The 21,381-nt window shown below is 41.6% G+C and overlaps 2 protein-coding genes across 10 annotated transcripts in view; one reads left to right on the top strand and one right to left on the bottom strand.

Annotated features, from left to right (window-relative positions):
• FTO (FTO alpha-ketoglutarate dependent dioxygenase) overlaps positions 1-6,510 on the bottom strand; it is a 249,524-nt gene extending 243,014 nt beyond the window's left edge. For all 6 annotated transcript variants that reach the window (XM_035119015.2, XM_035119023.2, XM_035119018.2 and 3 more), the window contains exon 1: positions 6,407-6,510. In XM_035119015.2, the coding sequence (XP_034974906.2) occupies positions 6,407-6,448 (42 nt within the window). In that variant the 5' untranslated portion in view covers positions 6,449-6,510. The remainder of the gene's footprint in view (positions 1-6,406) is intronic.
• A 323-nt stretch (positions 6,511-6,833) lies between these two features.
• The window catches only part of RPGRIP1L (RPGRIP1 like), a 72,414-nt gene continuing 57,866 nt past the window's right edge, over positions 6,834-21,381 (top strand). For 2 of the 4 annotated variants that reach the window (XM_060276058.1, XM_060276059.1), the window contains exons 1-6: positions 6,843-6,916; positions 9,608-9,723; positions 11,031-11,175; positions 13,452-13,750; positions 16,917-17,025; positions 20,584-20,727. In XM_060276058.1, coding sequence (XP_060132041.1) covers positions 9,648-9,723; positions 11,031-11,175; positions 13,452-13,750; positions 16,917-17,025; positions 20,584-20,727 — 773 coding nt within the window. In that variant the 5' untranslated portion in view covers positions 6,843-6,916; positions 9,608-9,647. Of the gene's footprint in view, positions 6,953-9,607; positions 9,724-11,030; positions 11,176-13,451; positions 13,751-16,916; positions 17,026-20,583; positions 20,728-21,381 lie in introns of all 4 variants that reach the window. The other 2 variants (XM_035119297.2, XM_035119298.2) reach the window with 2 other exon arrangements.

Genomic DNA, 21,381 nt, shown 5'->3' with positions numbered 1-21,381 from the left:
TCAAAGGTGGGTCACAACAGTAGCACAACAACCATACACATATATAGTAGAAATTAAGAAATGGATCTCCCAAAGCACTTTGGGTTATAACAGTATATCCCGAGTCCGAAAAGGTTGAAGACTACCAAGTGAGGTGATGCTCACATGCACGCTAAACCACCTTCATGAGAACCAGGTCAGCGTCCCCCACAAACAGCAGTAACTACTTTACCACACGAGGTATCATTTCAAGCATTCAGCTCATGAAGCACCGGTTGCCTCAGGGTCATGAAATAATACTCAAAACTTTATAATCATTCATTGATTTAGTTTTCAGCATAGTATATCATTTGAATCCAATGGGAACATAAAGAGCTATTTGTGAGGTCAACCACAGTACAGTCAGAGGCTGACATGATATCGATGGTGAGGTAGAAAGAAATTGCCAAATACAGCAGATCAATACCTCGTTTCACCGTTACAGCCTTCTCCTGACATTATATATATATATATATATATATATATATATATATATATATATATTCTCTTTACAGCTACGAAAATAATAATAATGGAAGTAGGAGATAAATGCTTCCCTCCAGCTAAACTATTTGATTAGCTGAGGGCAGAGGTGACAATCGCAGTTGCAGTAAAGTAACTTTATCACCTTAAATAAAAGTGGTGGGATGAGGAGCTGATAAAAAGAGACAATGAAACTGAGCAAAATTCAAAGAGAATTGATTCTTTGAGGAAGTAGAGATGCACGTGTAATGATAGCACAATGGAGGAAAAGCTGCCAAACTACAAACAATGCACATTTTCCCTTACTTAAAAACTTCTGGAATTAAAAAAGAAAAGAAATAGGAACACGGAGGCCGCATTTGCATGATACACTATGATACCACTTTAAACAGTCATGGCTTCCCACAAAGAATTCTGGGAGCTGTAGTTTGTAATGGGCGCTGAGAGCTGTTAGGAGGCGTTCTCCCCTCCTCACCACGCAACAGTTCCCAGAGTTCCCTGGGAAGAGGGACTGATGGTTAAAACATTCTGGGAACTGTAGTTCTGAAAAAGAAATAGGGGTCTCCTAACATCTCTCAGCACCCTTAACAAACTACCGCTCCCAGAATTCTTGTGGGAGGGGGACCATGACTGTTTAGTGGCATCACAGCGCTTTACATGTAAGGTGTGAATGTGGCCAGAAGTAGCCGCAAGGCGAGTATAATTAAGATCCTCGTCAGAGACTTTGCTCTGAGTGCCTTTTTGGAAGATCCTTTTTGGTTGAACACCCATGGTTTTTCTGTGGGGGCTTTTTTTTAGTTAAGGAAAAGGTGAGTAAGGGGGGGGAAACATGATAGAGGTGCATAACATAACACATAGTGTGGCGAAAGTGGATACGGATAAGTTTTGCCTCCCTCTCTCATAGTACTAGAATTTGGGGTCATCCAATGTGGTCCCAGGAAGGCTGTCCAATGTGGCCCTCAGGCTGAAAGAAGATTCAGCCTGCCTCCCTGCTTTAAGGAATGGAAAATAAAATTAAACAGGTTGAACAATACAAACTCACCTTTTCACACAATGCATAATTAATATATTCAGTTCTCTGCCATGAGACATGATTATGGCACTTTCTTAGAGGCCTTTAATAGGCATTAAGCCAATTCATGGAGGGTGTCCAACAATATGGATGACACGAGCAGTGATAGCTATAGGCTTCCTCCAGATGTGGAGGAAACATACCACACTGAATTCAATTTGAGGGGACTGTTGGAAGGGCAGCAACAGAGATCATTCCATGTGTGCCTTAAGGGTTAATTCTGTGGTCAGCAAGTCCAAGAGGGGGATGGGGAAAGGTGTTGCCTAGCAACCGGAGTGGCATGATTCTTGCTGGGGGGGGTAACTCGTACTCTGATTGGCTGCGTAGTTCCAAGGCAGCTTTCCGGTGTTAATGTAGTTGTATGTCTCCCTGTCCTGCACAGGGTCTGAACTAAGAAAGACAAAACATATCTGTTCCTTTTTCCTCAGTTTACACCATGTTTTTGTTCAGTTTGCTCAATACGGTGTTATCAGGGCTTTTTTCCTTTGGACTCTATGTTCATGTGTTATTTCAGTGAGTTCTCCAGCGGGAAAAGCAATAGCAGGAGAAGGCTTTTGCAATCCTGTCCTGCTTGCAGACTTCCCAGAGGCAGCTGGCTGGCTAATGTAGGAGATGCTAGATATCCAGCAGGGCTCATGCTCTTATACTGCACTGCAATACTAACTCTAAGGTAGATTTTCACGCATTAGTCTAAGAAACATTATCCTTGTAAGACACAATTCAATAAAATGTGAGGGAAACATGCAATATATATATTTATTTTAAGTACCTTACATCCTCAGAACGTCCAGATAACCCTTGTATCCACAGGTGTTTAAACCTGGGCAAGATGCATCCTGGCCTTATTTACAGCGCACAAACACATAAACACACAGGTTTACATCCAGTTTTATATTTAGCCTCTTCATAAATCCGAAGCAACCTAAAGCACCAACATAATTCAGGACTGCCAAGACAGACACTGCTCTTTAATTAAGTGGGTGATGTTCTGTTTAAAACCAGAAGACATCCTTGGGCTATAAGTGAAGATTAAGTGTCCATTCTCGCAAAAGAAGATCCAACTGTTATCAATGTTTAAAGGCCTTAAATCATGAAAAATAAACGATCTAATGGCCTGTATTCAATAGCAAGTAGAAAGTCAGGACACAGGCTGATTTGGATTAACACATTTTCAGTTATAACAAGTAATTTTACAGAGGATTAGTATCTTGATGGGCTGATCAATACGTGGCTCTGCTGCTATTACAGATGAAGAGAAAATTACCCCGCTGGTAATAAAGTGTGTGTGTGTTGGTTCTCCTTCATTTGCAGAGGCCATTACTGTAATGGTCCCTGCGTTAACAGCTGGGGCAATTTGAACCAGCGTCGGTGTGATGAATTTTAAAGCAGAGAACATTTGCCACGCTCTCCATCTTATGTTTCACACGCACCCCTCCCCGAATCTGTGCACCGCTTCCAACATATAGGTAATGCATTACATCAAACACACACCATTTCTCAATAAGCTGTCACATTAATAGCATTTGGAGGCCAATAATGCCCCATCGGGGCCCTTCCCACCGGAAAATTTTCATTCACAAGAGCATCTCTGCAAAATACTTCCCTGGACAAAAAATCGTAATGTGGGAGAAATTTATGCTCAGAAAGATAGGGAAGAAAGGGAGTGAGTCCCAAGGAAGACTGGAAGACTGGGGAGGTTACGGCCTCGGTCCAGTATACCTGAAGGAGTGTCTCCAACACCATCGCTCTGCCCGGACACTGAGGTCCAGTGCCAAGGGCCTTCTGGCGGTTCCCTCGCTGCAAGAAGCCAAGTTACAGGGAACCAGGCAGAGGGCCTTCTCGGTAGTGGCACCCGCCCTGTGGAACGCCCTCCCACCAGATGTCAAAAAGAAAAACAACTACCAGACTTTTAGAGGACATCTGAAGGCAGCCCTGTTTAGGGAAGCTTTTAATCTTTAAGAAATTAGTGTATTTTACCGTAATATTTCTGTTGGAAGCAGCCCAGAGTGGCTGGGGAAACCCAGCCAGATGGGCGGGGTATAAATAATAAATTATTATTATTATTATTATTATTATTATTATTATTATTATTATTATTATTATTACATAAGGCGATGTGAAGCTGTTTGCTCTCCTACTTAAGGACTGTCTACTCCAGCCTTCCCCAACATGGTGCCTTCCAGATGTTGGACTACAACTCACATCAATCATGACTAGTGACCATATTGACTGGGGCTGATGAGAGTTGGAGTCCAACAGCATCTGGAGGCCTATTTCTGGGTCTAGGGCAGAGATTTTTCCTCATTTGGTTTGTTTTTTTTAACTGGAGATGCTTAGATGGGGTTTGGAACTTTCTGCGTGCAAACTGTGTGCTGTGTCATCAAACTATTCTGAGACATAGAATCATAGAGTTGTAGAGTTGGAAATGACCACAAGGGTCATCTAGTCCAACCCCCCTGCAATGCAGGAATCTTTCTGCTCAGTGTGGGGCTCGAACCTACAGTATAACCATGAGACTAAGAGTCTCATGCTGTACCGACTGAGCTATCCAGCATGTCTAAAGAAAAAAAGCTGGCTGAAGGTTGTAAGAGATACTACATGTGTGTGCAAGGGCCATCAAAGGTATTACACCACAGACTGAAACCGTCTTGCCCCGGTAAGCAACCTGGCTGCTGAATTCTGCACCAGCTGAAGTTTTCAAACAGTCTTCAGAGGCAGCGCCACATATGTTTTGCAGTAATCTAACCTCGAGTTTAGCAGAGCATAGGCAACAGAAGTTAGGTTACCCTTGTCCAGCTGGGACTTCAGTCAAAGCTTATGGAAGGTACTCTGTGCTACCATAGTGAAATCACTCTTTGAGCCTGTGAGGCTGAAATCAAGTGAATTATTATAGGGAATAAATTCCAATTAAATCAGTGGGATATTTCTAAGTGAACAGCAGAGTAAAATGATGGTCTGGGTGTCTGACTAGGAGTTGGCAAACTCAAGTTCAAATCCCCATTTGGCCATAAAGCTCACCCAGTGATCCTGGGCCAGTAACAATCTCACTCCCTAGCCTACCTCAAAAAGTTATTGCAAAGATAAAAGCACAGGGGGGGCAGGAGGAAGAATCATGAATAACATCCTAGGTACCATGGGCAAAGAGCAGAATATAAATATAAGAGACAAACAAATACAAAGGATTTGTTGCAACAAGGTTGCAAGACTACGCATGTTTATCTAAACCAACTGTATTTATTTGTTTTAGCAATATTTTATTATGATATTATGCTTAATTTGTTTTAATTATTGCAACTATATTTTGTTTCATACCAGCCTGGGCTCCTTTGGGACAAAGGATGGGGGGGAAAGTATAATAAATAATCGTACCAATAGTTTTGAGGCTTATTTCCAAGTAAATATACATAACACCAGGCTACATCTATATAGAATCTCTGGGAATACAGCTCCACCTCAGCTGGGAATACACAGCAGCAACAATGTAAGGATTTCAAGGACGGGACAGCAGATAAAGGCCAAGGAATCCATAACTGAACATATTTAGACTGAAACATGCTGTGAAAAATATTAATAATTTGAGCTCCCCATTTGAAATCCTATGAAGTTAAATAATATAACAACATTAATAGAAATCACTAATGAAGTTGTTATTTAAAAGATTTAATACATCAATTGAAATGTAATTTGAAGTTAATAAGAATACGAATCGCAGTAATATAAGAACTGGATGAATGCACTGATCACGGAGTGTGGGAAACCACTCTAAATAAATCTTGAATTAATTTGATATTAATTGGTATTTGTATAATTGGGGTAATATTAGGTAAATATTGGAAAACTAATAAAAATTATTTATTTTTTAAAGATCAGGCTACAAAGTTGCAATCCTGAACTCAAAGTTAAGCCCCATTGAAATCGGTACATACACAATGATCGAAGAGTAAGGTAAGTGGTCCATTGCACACTTACCTGAGAACAAGTGGGGCTTACTTAAAAATAAGCATGTACAGTGGAACCTCGGTTTATTAACACCTCAGTTTGTGAATTTTCAGTTTACGAACGCCGCGGACCCATCTGGAACGGATTAATTCACTTTCCATTACTTTCAATGGGAAAGTTCGCTTCAGTTTATGAACACTTCAGTTCATGAACAGACTTCCGGAACCAATTACACCCATGCTTCAGGTTAAGTACGCTTCAGGTTGAGTACTCCGCGGACCCGTCTGGAACGGATTAATCCACTTTCCATTACTTCCAATGGGAAAGTTTGCTTCAGTTTATGAACGCTTCAGTTTAAGTACTCCGCGGACCGTCTGGAACGGATTAATCCACTTTCCATTACTTCAATGGGAAAGTTTGCTTCAGTTTATGAACGCTTCAGTTTATGAACAGACTTCCGGAACCAATTGTGTTCATAAACCGAGGTACCACTGTATTAAGATCTGCGGGCCTTCTTTCCAAATGTACTATGCAGAAGCTTGTAGTGTGTTGTGCGATGTACATTACAGTGGGGAGCAACTCGGAGCCGGTGTGGCGTGGTGGTCAGGCTGTCAGACTAGTATCTAGGGGTTCAAGTCGCCACTCACCAGTTAACCTCGGGCCACTTTGAGCCAAACCTACCTCACAGGGTTGTTGTAAGGATAAAAGGGGTGCGGTGGGGGAGAAGAGAACCTTGTGCGCTGCCTCGAGCTCCTTGGAGGAAAAGTGGGGGATATAAATGTGCAAATGCAAGTGCAATGAGCAGATAAGCAGCTCTTGGCTATGAGAAAAGAGGGGAGATGCAATTTTCCAATGTTAAATATTTCCACCTGCACAGAGCTAGTTGTGAATTACCTTGACATCCTTCTCTCTTTCCCCTGCTCCTCTCCGCTTCATGCCGTTCTCCTGCCCGGGCTGCGCACTTTGCCTCGCATGCAAAAGGCCCGCCCTTGCGAAGAAAAGCCTCCTTCCTTCCGGACAAAAAAAAAAGCATAGCCAGCTTGGCTTGGCAGGAGGAACCACAACTCCCACAATGCACGCTGAAACTTTCGCTCACGGTAATCTGGGTGGGTGGGGGGACTATCTAGGAAGCGCACACTTTGAGTAGTTCTCAGCCGCTTCACGTTCGCAAGGAAATTCTCCTCCTTAGAACTACTACTCCCGGCAGGCTCTGCGGGGAGGGCGATGGTGCGGCGGGAAAAGGCGTCCGCGCGGAAGCCCCCCCCCCTTTCTTTCTTTCCACGCCTTCCCTTGAACGAGAACGGAAGTGACTCTGGAGGGATAGCAACGGAGGCGGTTGCTAACGTAGGATGCGGAGAGGGCGGAGGCGGACCGGAGGAGAAGAACTGGGGGGACTGGGCAGCTGTGAGTTGCTGAATTGGGGCCTCCAGGGGAGGGGAGGTATGTCTAGGAAATGGGTGGTTTTGTAGGGGGTTTGGCTCTGAGGTGGCAAGGGGATATTTCTATGCAAATTTAAACTGCAATGTATGTAAATGTATGCATATTTAGGCTGGGATTTGATATGGTGCTTGTTTTTGCATAGGGTGATTTGATAACTGGTACCGCTTTTTATTTTTTAAAAAAAGGAATTGGCTTGCATTTTAATGATGTTTTTGCTTTTGATATTTTAATTAGATACTGCACAACTTACTGGTGAAGGGTGGTTTAAAAATCGAAATAAATGACTTCTTATTTAACTCATTTGAAAAGTTTTTGGATTTTTTGTTACCCTCCAAATCCCTACCGTCAAGCCATTCTAATGTTGTATACTGTCAGTTATGAAAACAAAATGCTACCGGTATCAGTAAAAGGGAAGGATGTATTTGTTGCTCATTGTTACTATTTAATGTATTTTACAATACTTTTAAAGAAGGGGAATCCTCCCAAGGTAGCATACGATTAAAATGCAACACCGTAAGGAATGAGAATAAAATAACTGAAAGCTAACTTTTATTTATTTAACTTCTTTTACCCTACTCTTCAGCAAAAAAAAAACTTCCAGAATGACTTGCATATAATCATTTAAAACAAGACTGTTTAAAAAGCTTTATTGTCTAGCTCTGAAAGCAATTGGGGGTTTCTTGCAGCTAAGCAGTATATAACTTTTGTTCAACAAAATGAAATGATACAAAAAGAAAAATGTGAGGAGGGAAGAGGAAATGAGCAAACTCGGGCATGTTTTTTAAAGTGAAATAGTGGGGGGGGGAGGTTTCTCTAGTGAACAAGTATCAGTAAAAATAAATAAATAAACATCCAGACACTACCACCATATAGTTCATAATTAGAGCAAAAACAATCAGAAGAACAAAACTCCCCCCCCCCCAAAAAAAAACCAGGCACAAGTGAGTGTTCAGAACTTTCATACCGGTAGGAATATAGACCCATTGGTCCATCTAACTCAATATTATCTACCCTGACTGGCAGCAGTTCCAGAGGGTTTCAGGCAAGGGTCTCTTTCTATCAATGTGGCATAGTGGTAAGAGTGCCAGACTAGGTCCTGGGAGACCAGGGATCAAATCCATGCTCAGCCATGAAGTTCACCAGGTGACCTTGGGCCAGTCACAATCTCTTGGCCGAACTTGCCTCACAGGGTTGTCATGGGAATTAAATGAGGAGGTGGGGAACCATGTACACCACCTTGAAGTCTTTGGGGAGAAAGGTGGGATATAAATTCAATAAATAAATAGTAAATAAAATAAATATCTGGAGATTCAAGGGATTGAATTTCTACATACAAGGCAAATGCTCTGCTACTCAGCTACAGCATTTTCCTTATTATCTGACATGTTCCAAGATATATATCGTGATCCCATGCTGCATTTTTTTAACTCTCCTTGTCACACAAACATATCATGCAGCTAAAATATTATTTCTCACTCAGGTATTTAAACTGTGATTTTAGTAGTTGTAAAGCTTATGTCTCTTGTTTTATTATTGTATTTTTACTGTGCTAAAATTGGCAGTACAAAAACCTAAATAGGCTCCAGGTAGTATATAAATGTTTCAGATTACCGTAAGTGGGTGTGAAGCCTAAAGCAAGCAATGTGAATAAACAGCAATTTAATTAAAGCAATTTAATTAAAGAAATGGTGTAAAGTGTTTATCTGGCACTTAAGAAATTGCAATGTACCAGGTGAGCTTATTGCAAAGGAGATAGGGCACTAAAGTTGAAAATGCCCTCTCCATGTTTGCAGATTGCCACCTGCCTTGTCTCTGACACCAGATGTATCCAGCAGAGAGTACTGATACAGTTCTATCCCTATGTTATATAAAAGTAGGGTCACCCGACTGACAAAAATTGTGCCATTTGAATCTGTGCATGTTTGCTCAGAACTAAATCTAATTGATTTCAGTGGGACTTAAACCCAAGTAGGTTTGCAGCCACAATTAATTGTATGAAGGTTGCCGTGTAATCCAATGTGTGTTTTCTCAGAAGCTAGTCCTCCAATCAGTGGGGTAGACTTTCAGGTAGATGACTCTAGAATCTCACCCTTGATCTATTAAAATTGTGGCTTTCTGGAACCTACTCTGCATTGTGCAGTTTCCCAGTACTGTATGTCTAAACATAAGAAAAGTCCTGCTGGGTCAGACCTGCCTGCTCCAGCATTCTTTTCTCACAGAGGCTAGCCAAATGCCCGTGGGAAAACTATCTGCAGGACATGGGCACCATAGCACTCTCATGCTTGTATAACCAGCAGATTAGGTCCAAGCTTATTGAAGCACAATATTGACTTGTTTTGTCTGTTGAAACTACAAGCCCTTTGATTCATGTAGACCTGTTGACATTTTTTTACAAAATCAAGTACACTCTACATGGGCATGCATACCTGGAATTAAGAGCTGCAAAATCTACATTAAAAAAATAAACTATATGAATGAATATGATTATATGCAAAACAACTTTTAAAATAGAACTTTATGATGCCCCTGGTGTTGTGGTTTCTGTGTGGTGAAGATGAAGGGAAAGAGTTCTGCCAGAATCTGTCATTACTTTTCACTCTCATTTAATCTCATGTAATTTACAGTGTGTGGTGCTTGTGCAATTTTATGTTACAGAGAGAATCTTTCTTTGGGTTTTGTCATCTACAGCTCAGTCATGTCTGCTGCAGCTGACGAAACATCAGAGGATCTACCGGTGAGAGACATAGGTCTAAATCTCATAGGGCTGCAAGGTTTGTTCCACTTCTTACACGTTTTAATCAGCTGGCTCCTTTGAAAGGATAAATTTATCCAGAGGGACAAGGATACTGAAAAGAGGGTCTGAACTGAGCACTCCTGGAGAGCATACCTAGGCTTCCATGCCTGGGGCTGCTAGTTGTAATACAAAACATCTTCAGCTTGTGGAAGCTTGGCAATACCATAGAGTCTGGAACACATGTATTCACACCAGTAGTAGTAGTAGTGACAACTATCTGGGCTCTTCCCACTCCCTGGGGTTTTACTTGCCAACCCCCACCCCCACCAGGTCTGCCTGGATTTGCTCTACACTGGTGACTGAATTTGGAATGGCTCCCTGCATTCAAAAGAAGTTCCCCTGAGCACATGCAGAGCAACTTTTCCTCCCCCACTGGGTAAAGAGCAGCCAGCAACAGGTCGGCAAGGCAGGTGAATTGGACCAGGGAACTGGCAGACTCTCTCACTGATTTTGGCTGATGTCCTTCAGTCCCTACCTTTAGAACCTCGCTAAACATTATGGCGACAGTCTAGTGCAAATATACTATAGAGAGAAATCATTTTATACCATTTTGTCTTCATTTGGCATTCACAACAATCAAAACTGGTAATAGAGACTGTGCTGTAGAATTAGGTGCTATCACAGAATAGGCCTGTTGGTGCATAGCCATGTGGTGGACTTCAGAAAGCTGTGGCACAGTGAACAGGTCTTGCTCCAATTTCAGGAGCAGCCTTAAATGCATCCTCACATAGAGTGCATTACAATAACCTAGTCTCTGTGGTTACCAATGCATGAATGGTTCATTGTGGCCAAGTTATCCCTGTCCAGGAACAGTTGTAGCTGGCATACCAGCCAAAGATGGTCATAGGTGCCCCTTGCCGCTGAGGTGACCTGGGCCCCTAGTGCCAGTGATAGATCAAGGAGCATCATCATACTACATAACTTGTTCCTTCAGAGAGAGTCCAGCCCCCATCCGAATGTCCCTTGCCTACAGGGCCTCCAATTTAAAAGAATTCAGCATGTTTATTGACCCTCATTTAGTTCACTACTGCATTCAGGTCATGCACAGTCATTCTTGACTCCTCCTCAAACAAAGGAATGGAGCTGTGTGTTGTCACTATACTGATGACCTCATGCCCCAAATCTTTTAATGACTGTCTTTTGCTAGTTACACTCTAGTCATCTTCTGATCACCCAGGGCTCCACAGAAAACATGGAGCAATTTATGTTCCAACAGCAACTGAGAAAATGGTGGTAGGGCCCACATTCAGCAAGTTTCTGGTATGGACATCCTCTCTGTTGCAGAGCCATCAATGGTCCTAAATGTCAAGGCTCGACATGGGATTTCACGAATCAGTCGAGAGGAGCTGGAAGACCGATACTTTCGCTTGCACGAGGAGAACCTCTTACTTAAGCAACATGCACATAAACAAGAAGATAAAATTAAAAGGTCAGACTTCCTTCTCTTCTTCTAAAGCAAAAGTTTGGGGACCTTTGCCTCTCAGTGAAATGGTAAAAGATAAGTTTGGGTTAGGTAAGCTGTTTACATACTTTCAGCTATTATTAGGGTTAGGGTTATTATTATTATTATTATTATTATTATTATTATTATACATTTATACAATCCTTAATACTAAGACAATTTTGTAAGTTATTCTTATAATAACAATATTATACACACAAACACACACAAACACACACAAACTCATGTGGGATGCAGCACCCTCTCTGCAACTTAACTGGTCTTTAACCTGTTTTCTCCACTTTTACAATTGGCTTTGATGCTCATTCTCATTGTAAACTGATTTTTCTTTGTTTCTGCTACACATTTGAGAACAGCCTTGGGTTTTAACCACTCTCCTGGTTGCTGTAGCCTACTAGGAATTTCCTCCCATGAAATGAGTGGGCTTCCACAGGAGGGAAGGATCACTCAGTCTCTCTTCTATCAAGCTCCTGCAGTACAGTAGCTCAAGATCCTAAGCATCCAGCATAAGAACCAAGAGGGCTGGCTGCAGAGAGAAGGAGCACTACTTTCCTCCGCCACCAGCCTGTTGTGTTTCTATGCTAAACAAACTGCTGGCAAATCCCCAGGGTGTCTAGTGTGGAGATATGGTGAGCTTGGGGTGGAGATGTGGCGCAATCCCTGCCTTTGCTGCCAGCTCTCTGGGCTGGGCGTGCAGGAGACAAAGCCCCATACTGAATATACAACATAGAATTGAGGGAGTAGGCGACTGTGGCTTTCTCCTTCCACTGCCAGTCCACTACAGTTCTGTGCTGGGTGCACAGGAGGTTTGACCACCTGGCTGTTCACTTGGAACAGACACCAGACAGAGCAGGGGGCACTGATTCACTCTCCTGCTTCTTACTCCTAAGAGGAACTAGCCTAGGCGGAACAGAGCATTCCATCCACCTTGTACCAGCCCCTCCATGAGTAAAAAGTAGGTGATGAGGAAAGAACCAAACAAAACACAAGCTAATAACTTTTGGGGGCTATTTTACAAGGCTGCTTTAGATAATAGCTTACAGGCGAGTAAGTTATTCTGTGACATCTCAAAGCTATTAACTTGCTCCGCATATATATGTTTGTTCTTTCAAATAAGAAGATTGTCAGTATACTGTACAGAAATAAAGTACTGTAAAGCATTTCAAACAAATGAAGTGCGTCTCTATTTTCAGTCTCCCGTCTAGATATCTTAAAATGAAAAAAGCCTCCCTATAAAGTAGATACAGCTCTTGAAGATGTGCGACCAATTTTGTAAAGTCTTGAACTTCTCTCTTCCATCAAAGCCACCTTTTCTTTCTTTGTATGCCAAGTCCTTCCCCGACACCCCACCCCACCCCACCCCCACCCTCTGCAACCCTATTCATTGCTGGAAGTGTTTTCTGCTCTTGTATGTTACATCACCCCCCATGTGCCCTCTCTGTCTTTTGTTCTGGCTTCCCCATGTTTATCAAAACTAAGAGAAATCAAAGGTACAACTCTTGAGATGCCAAAAGCAAAATTTGTATCCTTTTAAAGCTAGATGAAAACCATACCTCCTGCATCCAATTATATCCCATGGCTAACTGTTAAACCTCTCTTAAGCACGCTGGTATTATTTGCTAAGCGTAAGATGTAGCAAGGCAACATGAGCCATTAAAGGCCTGCCTTTGAGCCTGCCCACCTACTTGTTTTTAGAACTGAAATTTAGGGGGGGGGGTGTCCTCCACTTTTGCACTCAAACTGGAAGCACTACATCAATGGAATGTGTTACATATTGTAAGCATGCGTTGGATAGCTTAATATCATATGGGACTGAAGCTTTTATACGTGGCCCCACCACATCCCCAATCTGTAACTATACTTAACAGCATGCAGAGTTCCTCAGGAAGGTCATGCGTTCCAAATTTGAGCAGCATATGGAGTAAATATGCGTCCCTCCCTTTTACTAAACTTTAAATGATAAGCCTTAGGAAACTGTTATTTGTCAGTGCTATAAAGCAGATTGCTATCCAGTGGTTTCAATTATCTTCAAAGAGTTCTTCACAGGCAGTAATAGTTATATCAAAACCTGAAATTTATTATTCAGGTTCTGCACTGAAGTCTTCACAGTGATTATGTTCCTTTCAACAGAATGTTTTTTATGCTTAATTCCCCCCGCCGCCACCACCACCTTTTTCATCTTATATAAGTTGTATTTTCCCTCTCTCTCTCTCTCTCTCTTCCACCCCCCCTTTCCCCCACAGAATGGCCACCAAGTTAATTCGGCTTGTTAACGACAAGAAAAAAGCTGAGCAGGCTGGTGGCGGCCCCAAGCGGTTGGGTCACGACGTGGAGATGGAGGAAGTGATTGAGCAGCTGCAGGAGAGAGTTCGGGAACTGGAGAAGCAAAATGAAGCTGTCCGCAACAGGCTTATTTCAACCAAGCAGCAGCTCCAGCTTCAAGGCCCGCGGCACACACCCTACAGTTATGTCCAGGCACGCATTAATACAGGTCTCAAAAAAGCGGTGGAGGGTGTTGGTGTCCAGGAGCGCGCAAAGAAAGGTACATGAGAGCCAGAAGGCGGGAGCACAAGAACAGGCCTATTCTGACCTTCATGGAATTCTCTCCCCAGGAAGGCTCACCTGGCTCCTTCTTTACATTCCTCTTCTCCCAGGCCTTCGGCTAATTATACCATCTATGGCCTTTTTAGCTGGAGGGTATTGATTTGTTCATTAATATGTGGTGTATTTTCATGTTTTTATACTGTAAGCCGCCCAGTGGTCTTCAGATGAAGGGCAGTATATAAATTTTAAAAACAAAGAAAACGACTTTTGATACAATGCAAAAAAAATTAAATCAGTATAAAGCTAGAACAAAATTAAAGCTAAAAACATGATAGACGTAAAAAGAAGCCTAACAGATCTCACCCACTAAGAGAGGACAGGTATCAGACTATAGCCCAGAGCACCAGGGTTTGGATACCCACTCAGTCATGAAGCTTAATGGCTGACTGTTGTGGGAATAAAATGGGCGGCAGAGAACCATGTATACCGCTTTGAGCTCTATGGAGGAAAAAGTGGTGTATAAATGTAATAAGTAGATAAATGAACGAATGGGTTCATTCGAAAGCTTGGCTGAAAATGAATGTTTTTGCCTGGTGCCTAAAAGCAGCCAGTAGTGGCACCAGGTGTTTCCCCCTGGGGAGAGCATTCCATAGTTGATTAACCAATTGAGTGAATTTACATAAGTCAGCATGTGGCTAGAATCAAAACTTCTGAATCAGAAGATGTGGCTTGTTTCCAAACAGCACACTCATTTATCAGAGCAGGCATCCTCTTACAAGAGGAATACTCTGTTGTGTGGGAAGGATTAGGAATGTCAACTTAAAGATGGTCCTTGGCATCTATGCTTTGTAACATTAAACCTTTGTCGTGATTAATTGGAGCAAGCCCTAAATCAAAAGGGTTTGTTTGTTGGCTTCTCTCTTTTAAAGATTTCGGTCTACAGAGGGACAACGCTGGCTGGGGCCAATGAGAATTGGTGACCAGCAATATCTGGAGGGCCACAGGTTCTCCATCCTTGAGAATGAAGGCTTGAAATTTCTTGGGTCAAATAGTATCTAAGCATAAAGTGCTCAATTTTAATGTGGAGTTGGCTTCAGCACACTTATTTGCAGCTGCTCCTAAAATCCTCAAATCTTTATGGGTTCTATCCAACAAAGTTTATTCAGGGTAGTCTCATTGAAATTAATGATCCTATGTTAGTTGTTTCCATTAACTTTGGTGGGTCTACTCTGAATAGGACTTGCATCGGATGCCACCGTATATATTTACCTCCTTCTCATCTGTCAACCCATGAAAGAGATAAAAGTAGGTTCTTGGAAAGCAAGACCCTTGAAAGCAAATTAAAATTATCTCAGCTATCACCCTTAATGCAATCCATTTGCATAATTTACTTTCTTGCTCTGATATTTATTTATTTATTGGCACACAATTATAGGTAGCAGTGCCTAATAGTTACAGCCAGGTCTGCCGTTATATCCCTGCTTCCATGTACTAGGAAATTTCCTATTATTTTTATCAAATGAATTCTAGCCTCTTGGGATGCATTGGGCAGACTGTTTGCCGCCTCTCATCTTTTTACTTTAATTCCCTTTTCTCCCTGTTTGGAGGAAAGCCTTTGCCCAATGCATGCCAAGTTTTTGTAAATGGAGGAAACATAGCATTCTAACATCACTGTCAAGCACTGGATAGGCTAATACAACTGCTTTAATGCGAATTAAAATCTCCATGAGCTTCCAGAACTTGGTTGAAATCAAAAGTAGTAACCCCATTTTCCTGCAAGCCCTTCAGAATCTGTTCTCTGCTAAAACTGTGGCCTAAAACAACAGTGACTTCTAACTGTAATGAAGAATGTATGCTGTTATGTTTAGAATTTAGACAAACTGGCCAGGATCCAAAAAGCTACTTGCTGCCAAAGGCATGAGTATACTTACTGGGTTTTGTTTTACTTTTTCTCCTTTGAATAGCAGCTGCCCTCCATGCCATGTTGCCATAATGTTTGTGGAACACCCCTTGACTTCAAAAGAGGATTGTCAAGTAACATTGCAAGGAGGGGGTTGTCATTTTAGAGGAAACAGCTCCAAAACTCTAGTGTGTATGCTGTGAATGAATCTCACTGGCCTTTGGATCCATGCCACCATTTTTAGTAAGCCTATTTATTTATTTATTTAACATAGCATACATTCCACTTGATTGTAAATGAAACCTTGAAGCAGTTTACAAAGGCTATAACATGCATTAAAACTGTCAATAAAAAGGTTAAGAACAAGTTTAAAAAACCAAAATATGAATGAAGTCAAATCTTTAAAAAGGTATAGATGTTCATATTAAAATTGTTGTGCTGAAATGAATGGACTTGACTAATTTAAGTCCATCAATTTCAGTGCGTCTCATCTGGGTAGTACTTACTTGAGTACAGCCTTCAAATTAAAATACATCTTGACATCTAAATGTCCATTATGTTTAGCAGTATAGCAGTTGCTCTGTATGTAGAAGGTCTTAGGTCCAGTCCCTGGCATAAAGGAAGGCTGGGCTTGAAAAGGTTCATGCCTGAGGCCTTGGTTAATTGCCACTGATGGTCAGAGAGGAAAATACTAGGCTAGAGAGACCAATGGCCTGAATTAGTTCAGCTTCAAGAATAAGGGGAGCCGTGGTCCAGCAATAGAGCTCTGCATGCAGAAGGTCATAGATTTGGCTTTGGTTCTTTGGCATCTCAAGCAAGAAGGGTATGGAGGGGCAGGGCTGGAAAAATACTTTTGAGTGATGCCCTGTAGAGCTGCTGCCATTCAACTGACAATTTTGTCCAGATGGAAGAATGGTCAGACCAGATAGATTGCAACCCCAAATGAAGGCACTAGGTTATGGGCCATCTCCATAAAACAGGGGTATTCAAACCTGTGGTCCTCCAAATGTTGTTGGACTCCATTTCCCATCGACCCTTGCCAGCTTGGTCATTAGTGAGGAATGATGGGAATTGTAGTCTAGCAACTTCTGGAGAGCATCACATTGGCTTTCCCTGGCTTAAATTCAAGGCTGTTACAAATATAGTAAGATAATGCTCAGTATGTGTGATTACTGCTTATTTTTTCTCTCCTTTTAGTCACTTACCTTTCAGTAAACATACTTCTCTGATTTTTCTTATTCCACCTACTCCCTTCTTCTTTTAGGAATGAGAATGCAGGATGTAGAAATCCGACCTTTGAAATCTCCACAAGCGTTGCCCCCCAAGTATGGACACAACTTACTTGAGGAAGCAAGAGCAGAGATAAGAAACTTGTATGACTTTTCTATATTTCTTTATTTTCCCGACATCAACTGTTTGCTTGGTGTCATCAGTTAACTGACAGTCTAAAGCAGGCATGGGCAAACTTCGGCCCTCCAGATGTTTGGGACTACAATTCCCATCATCCCTAGCTAAGAGGACCAGTGGTCAAGGATGATGGGTATTGTAGTCCCAAACATCTGGAGGGCCGGAGTTTGCCTATGCCTGGTCTAAAGGGAATTAAAACTGGACTGCATACTACATCTACACTGGGCATTCCTTTAAGGCAGGGGTGGGCTCCTTTTCTCTATCCAAGGGATTCTGGATAAAGATGAGCAAGGAGTTGATTCACCCCTGTGATGACTCATGAATACTAATGCCTTTGGGCGGAAGAATCTTGTAGCAGCGTACCTTGGATAGTCAAACTTTCATGAAACAAAAGCAAAAAAAATAGAGTGGGTTGTGGTTTTTTTTAAAAAAAAAGAATGGACTGTTAAAAAAAGAAAATGCCACACACACCCAGTTTCACAGCATTTGAAGTTAATAACCTCTCATATTGTTTGATCTCAGCTTTGAGCACCTGCGTCAATCACCTTCAATAGGAAAACATATGGTCACAGGAACTGGGGGCATATATAGGCTAGTCAACTTAATAGGTACCAACTGTAGGCAGCTCACAAAATATTTTTAGTGTGGGGGAGAGTACAGTAAAGAGAGATAACAAGACACTGCCTCTTGAAATGCCGTGGAACATTTTTTAAAGTCTCCTGTTAAGAATATTTTAGGAAATAAGACTTTCACTGGTCTTCTCATATTTTGCCAATGTGTTGCCTAGGGATAATAAAGCTCATTTTCCTGCCCTGATATTTTTGTAATAACTGCTCCCCCCACCACTGCTTTGTAGCTTAAGTGAATGTTAAGTATTCAACCCCCCCCCACACACACACACACATTGCACATCTGCTGATTTTCCAGTTGCCAGGACTTGAACTCACAACACATCTTGAACCACTGACCAGGGGAGGATTTTATCCGTACACCTCTGTGGAGGTTAACGAAGCTGCATATAAGTTACAAAAAAAATTCCAATATAAAAATGTATGTAAAACAGATCTTAAAATATCCTGAATAAAAACAGCAGCATGTAGATAATAACTTATCATAAAATGAATAATTCAGGCTCAGCTTATTATTATTTCCCTATGCATTATCCTATGGATAATTGTTATCAATTAATAGTTATCAAATTGTTCAATGGTACATGGTAAACATCTTAAGCCTCCAATCCTATACAGACTTATGTGAGAGTAACCCTCTGCAACTCTAACCATGTCTGCTTAAACTCTAACCATGTCTACTTAAGTCCTGTTGCATTCAGTGGGGCTTACTGTTCTGCTTGCAGCCTAACTCATTGAACTCAGCAGGGCTAACTATTGAGTAGGCATACACAGGATTGCACTGAGATTTATTTGTTGAATTGATAGTTGCACACAGTATAAACATTTTCATATCCAGTGTTGCACAGTTAGTTTCAAATATGTACAGTTCTACAGGCCAAGCACGAATTTATTACAATACAACTCAAGAGGCTAGTTCAAAATAACCGTGTCTGATGAAATCTCAATAATGAGCATATAACTTACATGAAAAATATGTGGGTGACACTATGCCATACAGTGAATTTATGCATATTCAGAAGCATTACAATTTATTAAATATCTCTTAGATCTTAATATCCTAATTATCTCTTAGAAGCTCCCATGGAGATCCCCCCCAAGACCTTCCATGTTTAGTCTTTCCAAGCTAAAATAAATGTTATTTGAAAAGCAGCATGGAGACTCATCTTGAGATGCCATGGAGTGAAACGAAAATACTTTGTACATGCAATTGCTTGTTTTAGCAATCAATTGTAATTATTTTGACACAGTGTAGCGGTGTTCATTTTTTTCATAACTGGGAGCTAGCAAAGTGTTTATTTTATTTATTGGGGATCCTTACACCCCACCATTTGAAAGACAAGGTCCTCTCAAGGCAGCTTACAAAGGAGGATAAAGCACCACATCCATCAAAACCAGAATGTGTTGCAGTTAACAAGAGCTTTTTAAAAACACCAGTTATAAAACATACTAAGGCAACATGCGACCAATTGGAAATCAAATTTTTAAAAGCCTTCAGGGTCTGTCTAAAAAGAGAAAGAGTTGGGACTTGGGAGTGTTCCTTTGAGAAGGAATTCCAAAGGCATGAGGACACTATGGAAAAGGCTCCGTCTCTGAGGCCACCAACCTCATCCTCCCTAATGGCCTTCAAACTGTGTTCTGGAGAACTCTCCACTTTTTCTGATAAGTGTCAAAGTGGGTACATTTATAAAATGAATAAAAAAATTAAAACAAAAGTGGGTTATCAAAGCGAACACCAGTAATGATGGAGAAACCTCCCTAAAGGAAGATCAGCTGGGTCTGGTGCGGCTTTTCCTGGACTAGGAGAGCTTGACCACGATTGTTCATGTGACTTCAAGGCTGGGTTTCTGCAATGCACTCTTAAGTGGGTCTTTGCTTGCACTTGATTCAGAAGCTGCAGTTATGGCAAAATGCTACAGCATGGTTGCTGGCAGGGAGTAAGGCCTTGTCAGCATATAGCACCTCTGCTCAGAGATATGCACTGGCTGCCCATTGCTACTGGGCCAAATTCAATGTGTTATTATTGGTAAAAGCATGGGACTAATTTACCTGCGGGATCACTTTACCCCATATAAGCCCATTTGACGGCTTCAATCTGCCTAACTGGCAACATTACAGTTGCCACATAATACTCATTCCGCACTTGTAAGAAATTGATCTTTTTGCGTGTCAACACCTATACTTTGGCACTCGCTACTTATTGACATCAAGCAAGTCCAATCACTGTACGATTTTAAGCACCTGTTTAAAACATTTTTGTTTTGGCAAGCCTATCCAGATGTGTGTTTTATTTCTTTTCAGCTACTATGTAATTGGTTTAAATCACTTTTTGGATATTGTTGGATACCCGTTTTTAATTATTTTGTATCAAGTAATGTTAATATTTTTTTTAGTTTTTTTTTTAAGCACTTGGAGGGTTTGGAGGGGGGTTGTTTGTTTGTTTGTTTGTTTGTAAATAAATAAGGGCTTGTTCACACTACTGATAGATCAGTGTGGAGTCACTATTAACTGGATTTACCTCACTGCATTTGTGAGGCCCAGCACTTGTGAACAAACTTGACGCCCCAGATCAGAATCCTCTGTGACATGAAGAACTCCCTTAGAAAAAAGTTGCCCTGGGAAGAATTCCTAAAGGATGCAGGTGTAAATTTTGGGTTTTCAATTTAGAAAGCTTTGTTGCCTCAACAAAACCTGGCCTGTCATACCACAGCTTCTTTGCCTCTTTCATATAGCCTTCTCAACTTCGGGTGGCTTCAGTGGGACCAGTAAGAAGTAAACCTCTGATAAACATTTATATACCTGGCAGAACATGTGTTTCATTCTAGTTTCCCATTATGTTAAACATAAAGTTTCCACTTTTTAACTGGTAAACTCAAAGCGCTTTGAATGTTGCAGGGAGAATGTGGTTGAGTCTCAACGGGCGCACAATGAAGAGTTGGTGCAAGCAGTGGAAATGCTCAGAAGCGAAATACGGAAGAAGGAGGAGGAGTTTGAAGCAGCTCTCCTGCAGCTGAAAGAGCAGCAGGCAACAGGCCAACGGTAAAATGGAATGGACATGCTCTCAACTCATAAGTTGTATCCAATCGTGTGACAGTAAAGTTTGGTTTACTTGCACTCAGTTTTCTTGTGCTGCTCTTGCAAGCATTTGCATGGGGAACATCAGGTATTACTTTACCCGTTACTGGCCAGTTGATATAATAGGGTTGCTGTCTTGATGACAGAACTAACAGTGCCAATGAAACCCAATTAATTACATGCAAATGAATGGACTCCCATCATGTCTCCAAGGCTCAAATGTGCATGAACAGGGTTGCTTACTATATACTATATGGATGGGGGGGGGGGGAGTTATGAGAAGTGAATGCTGCCAATGGTGGGGAAAACTGGAACAAGGATTTTACAAATTCCTGCACTGGTACAGTGTCTACAGCAAATTGGCAGCAGGACCTGATAATACTAGAAATGCAAGCTCAGAGCCCAATATGTATTACATGCTTGTTTGTTGCCACAGCAGCTCAAAGTAAACTGCTGCAGGATCTCCCCCTCACACATGCACACTTGCACAGCAAAAAAGAAAAAATCAACCTTGGATCATCCCAGCATGAAATCTCACCAGGACCATGCTGTGCAGAAGAAGCAATCTGGGCAATATGGGTTGCATGTAGATGGCTCGGGTCATCCCAGATTGTTCGG

This window comes from Zootoca vivipara, chromosome 6, assembly GCF_963506605.1.
Source record: "Zootoca vivipara chromosome 6, rZooViv1.1, whole genome shotgun sequence".
Lineage (NCBI taxonomy): Eukaryota > Metazoa > Chordata > Lepidosauria > Squamata > Lacertidae > Zootoca > Zootoca vivipara.
Note: the sequence above shows the minus strand (reverse complement) of the source record. Positions and strands in the feature narration are given on the sequence as shown.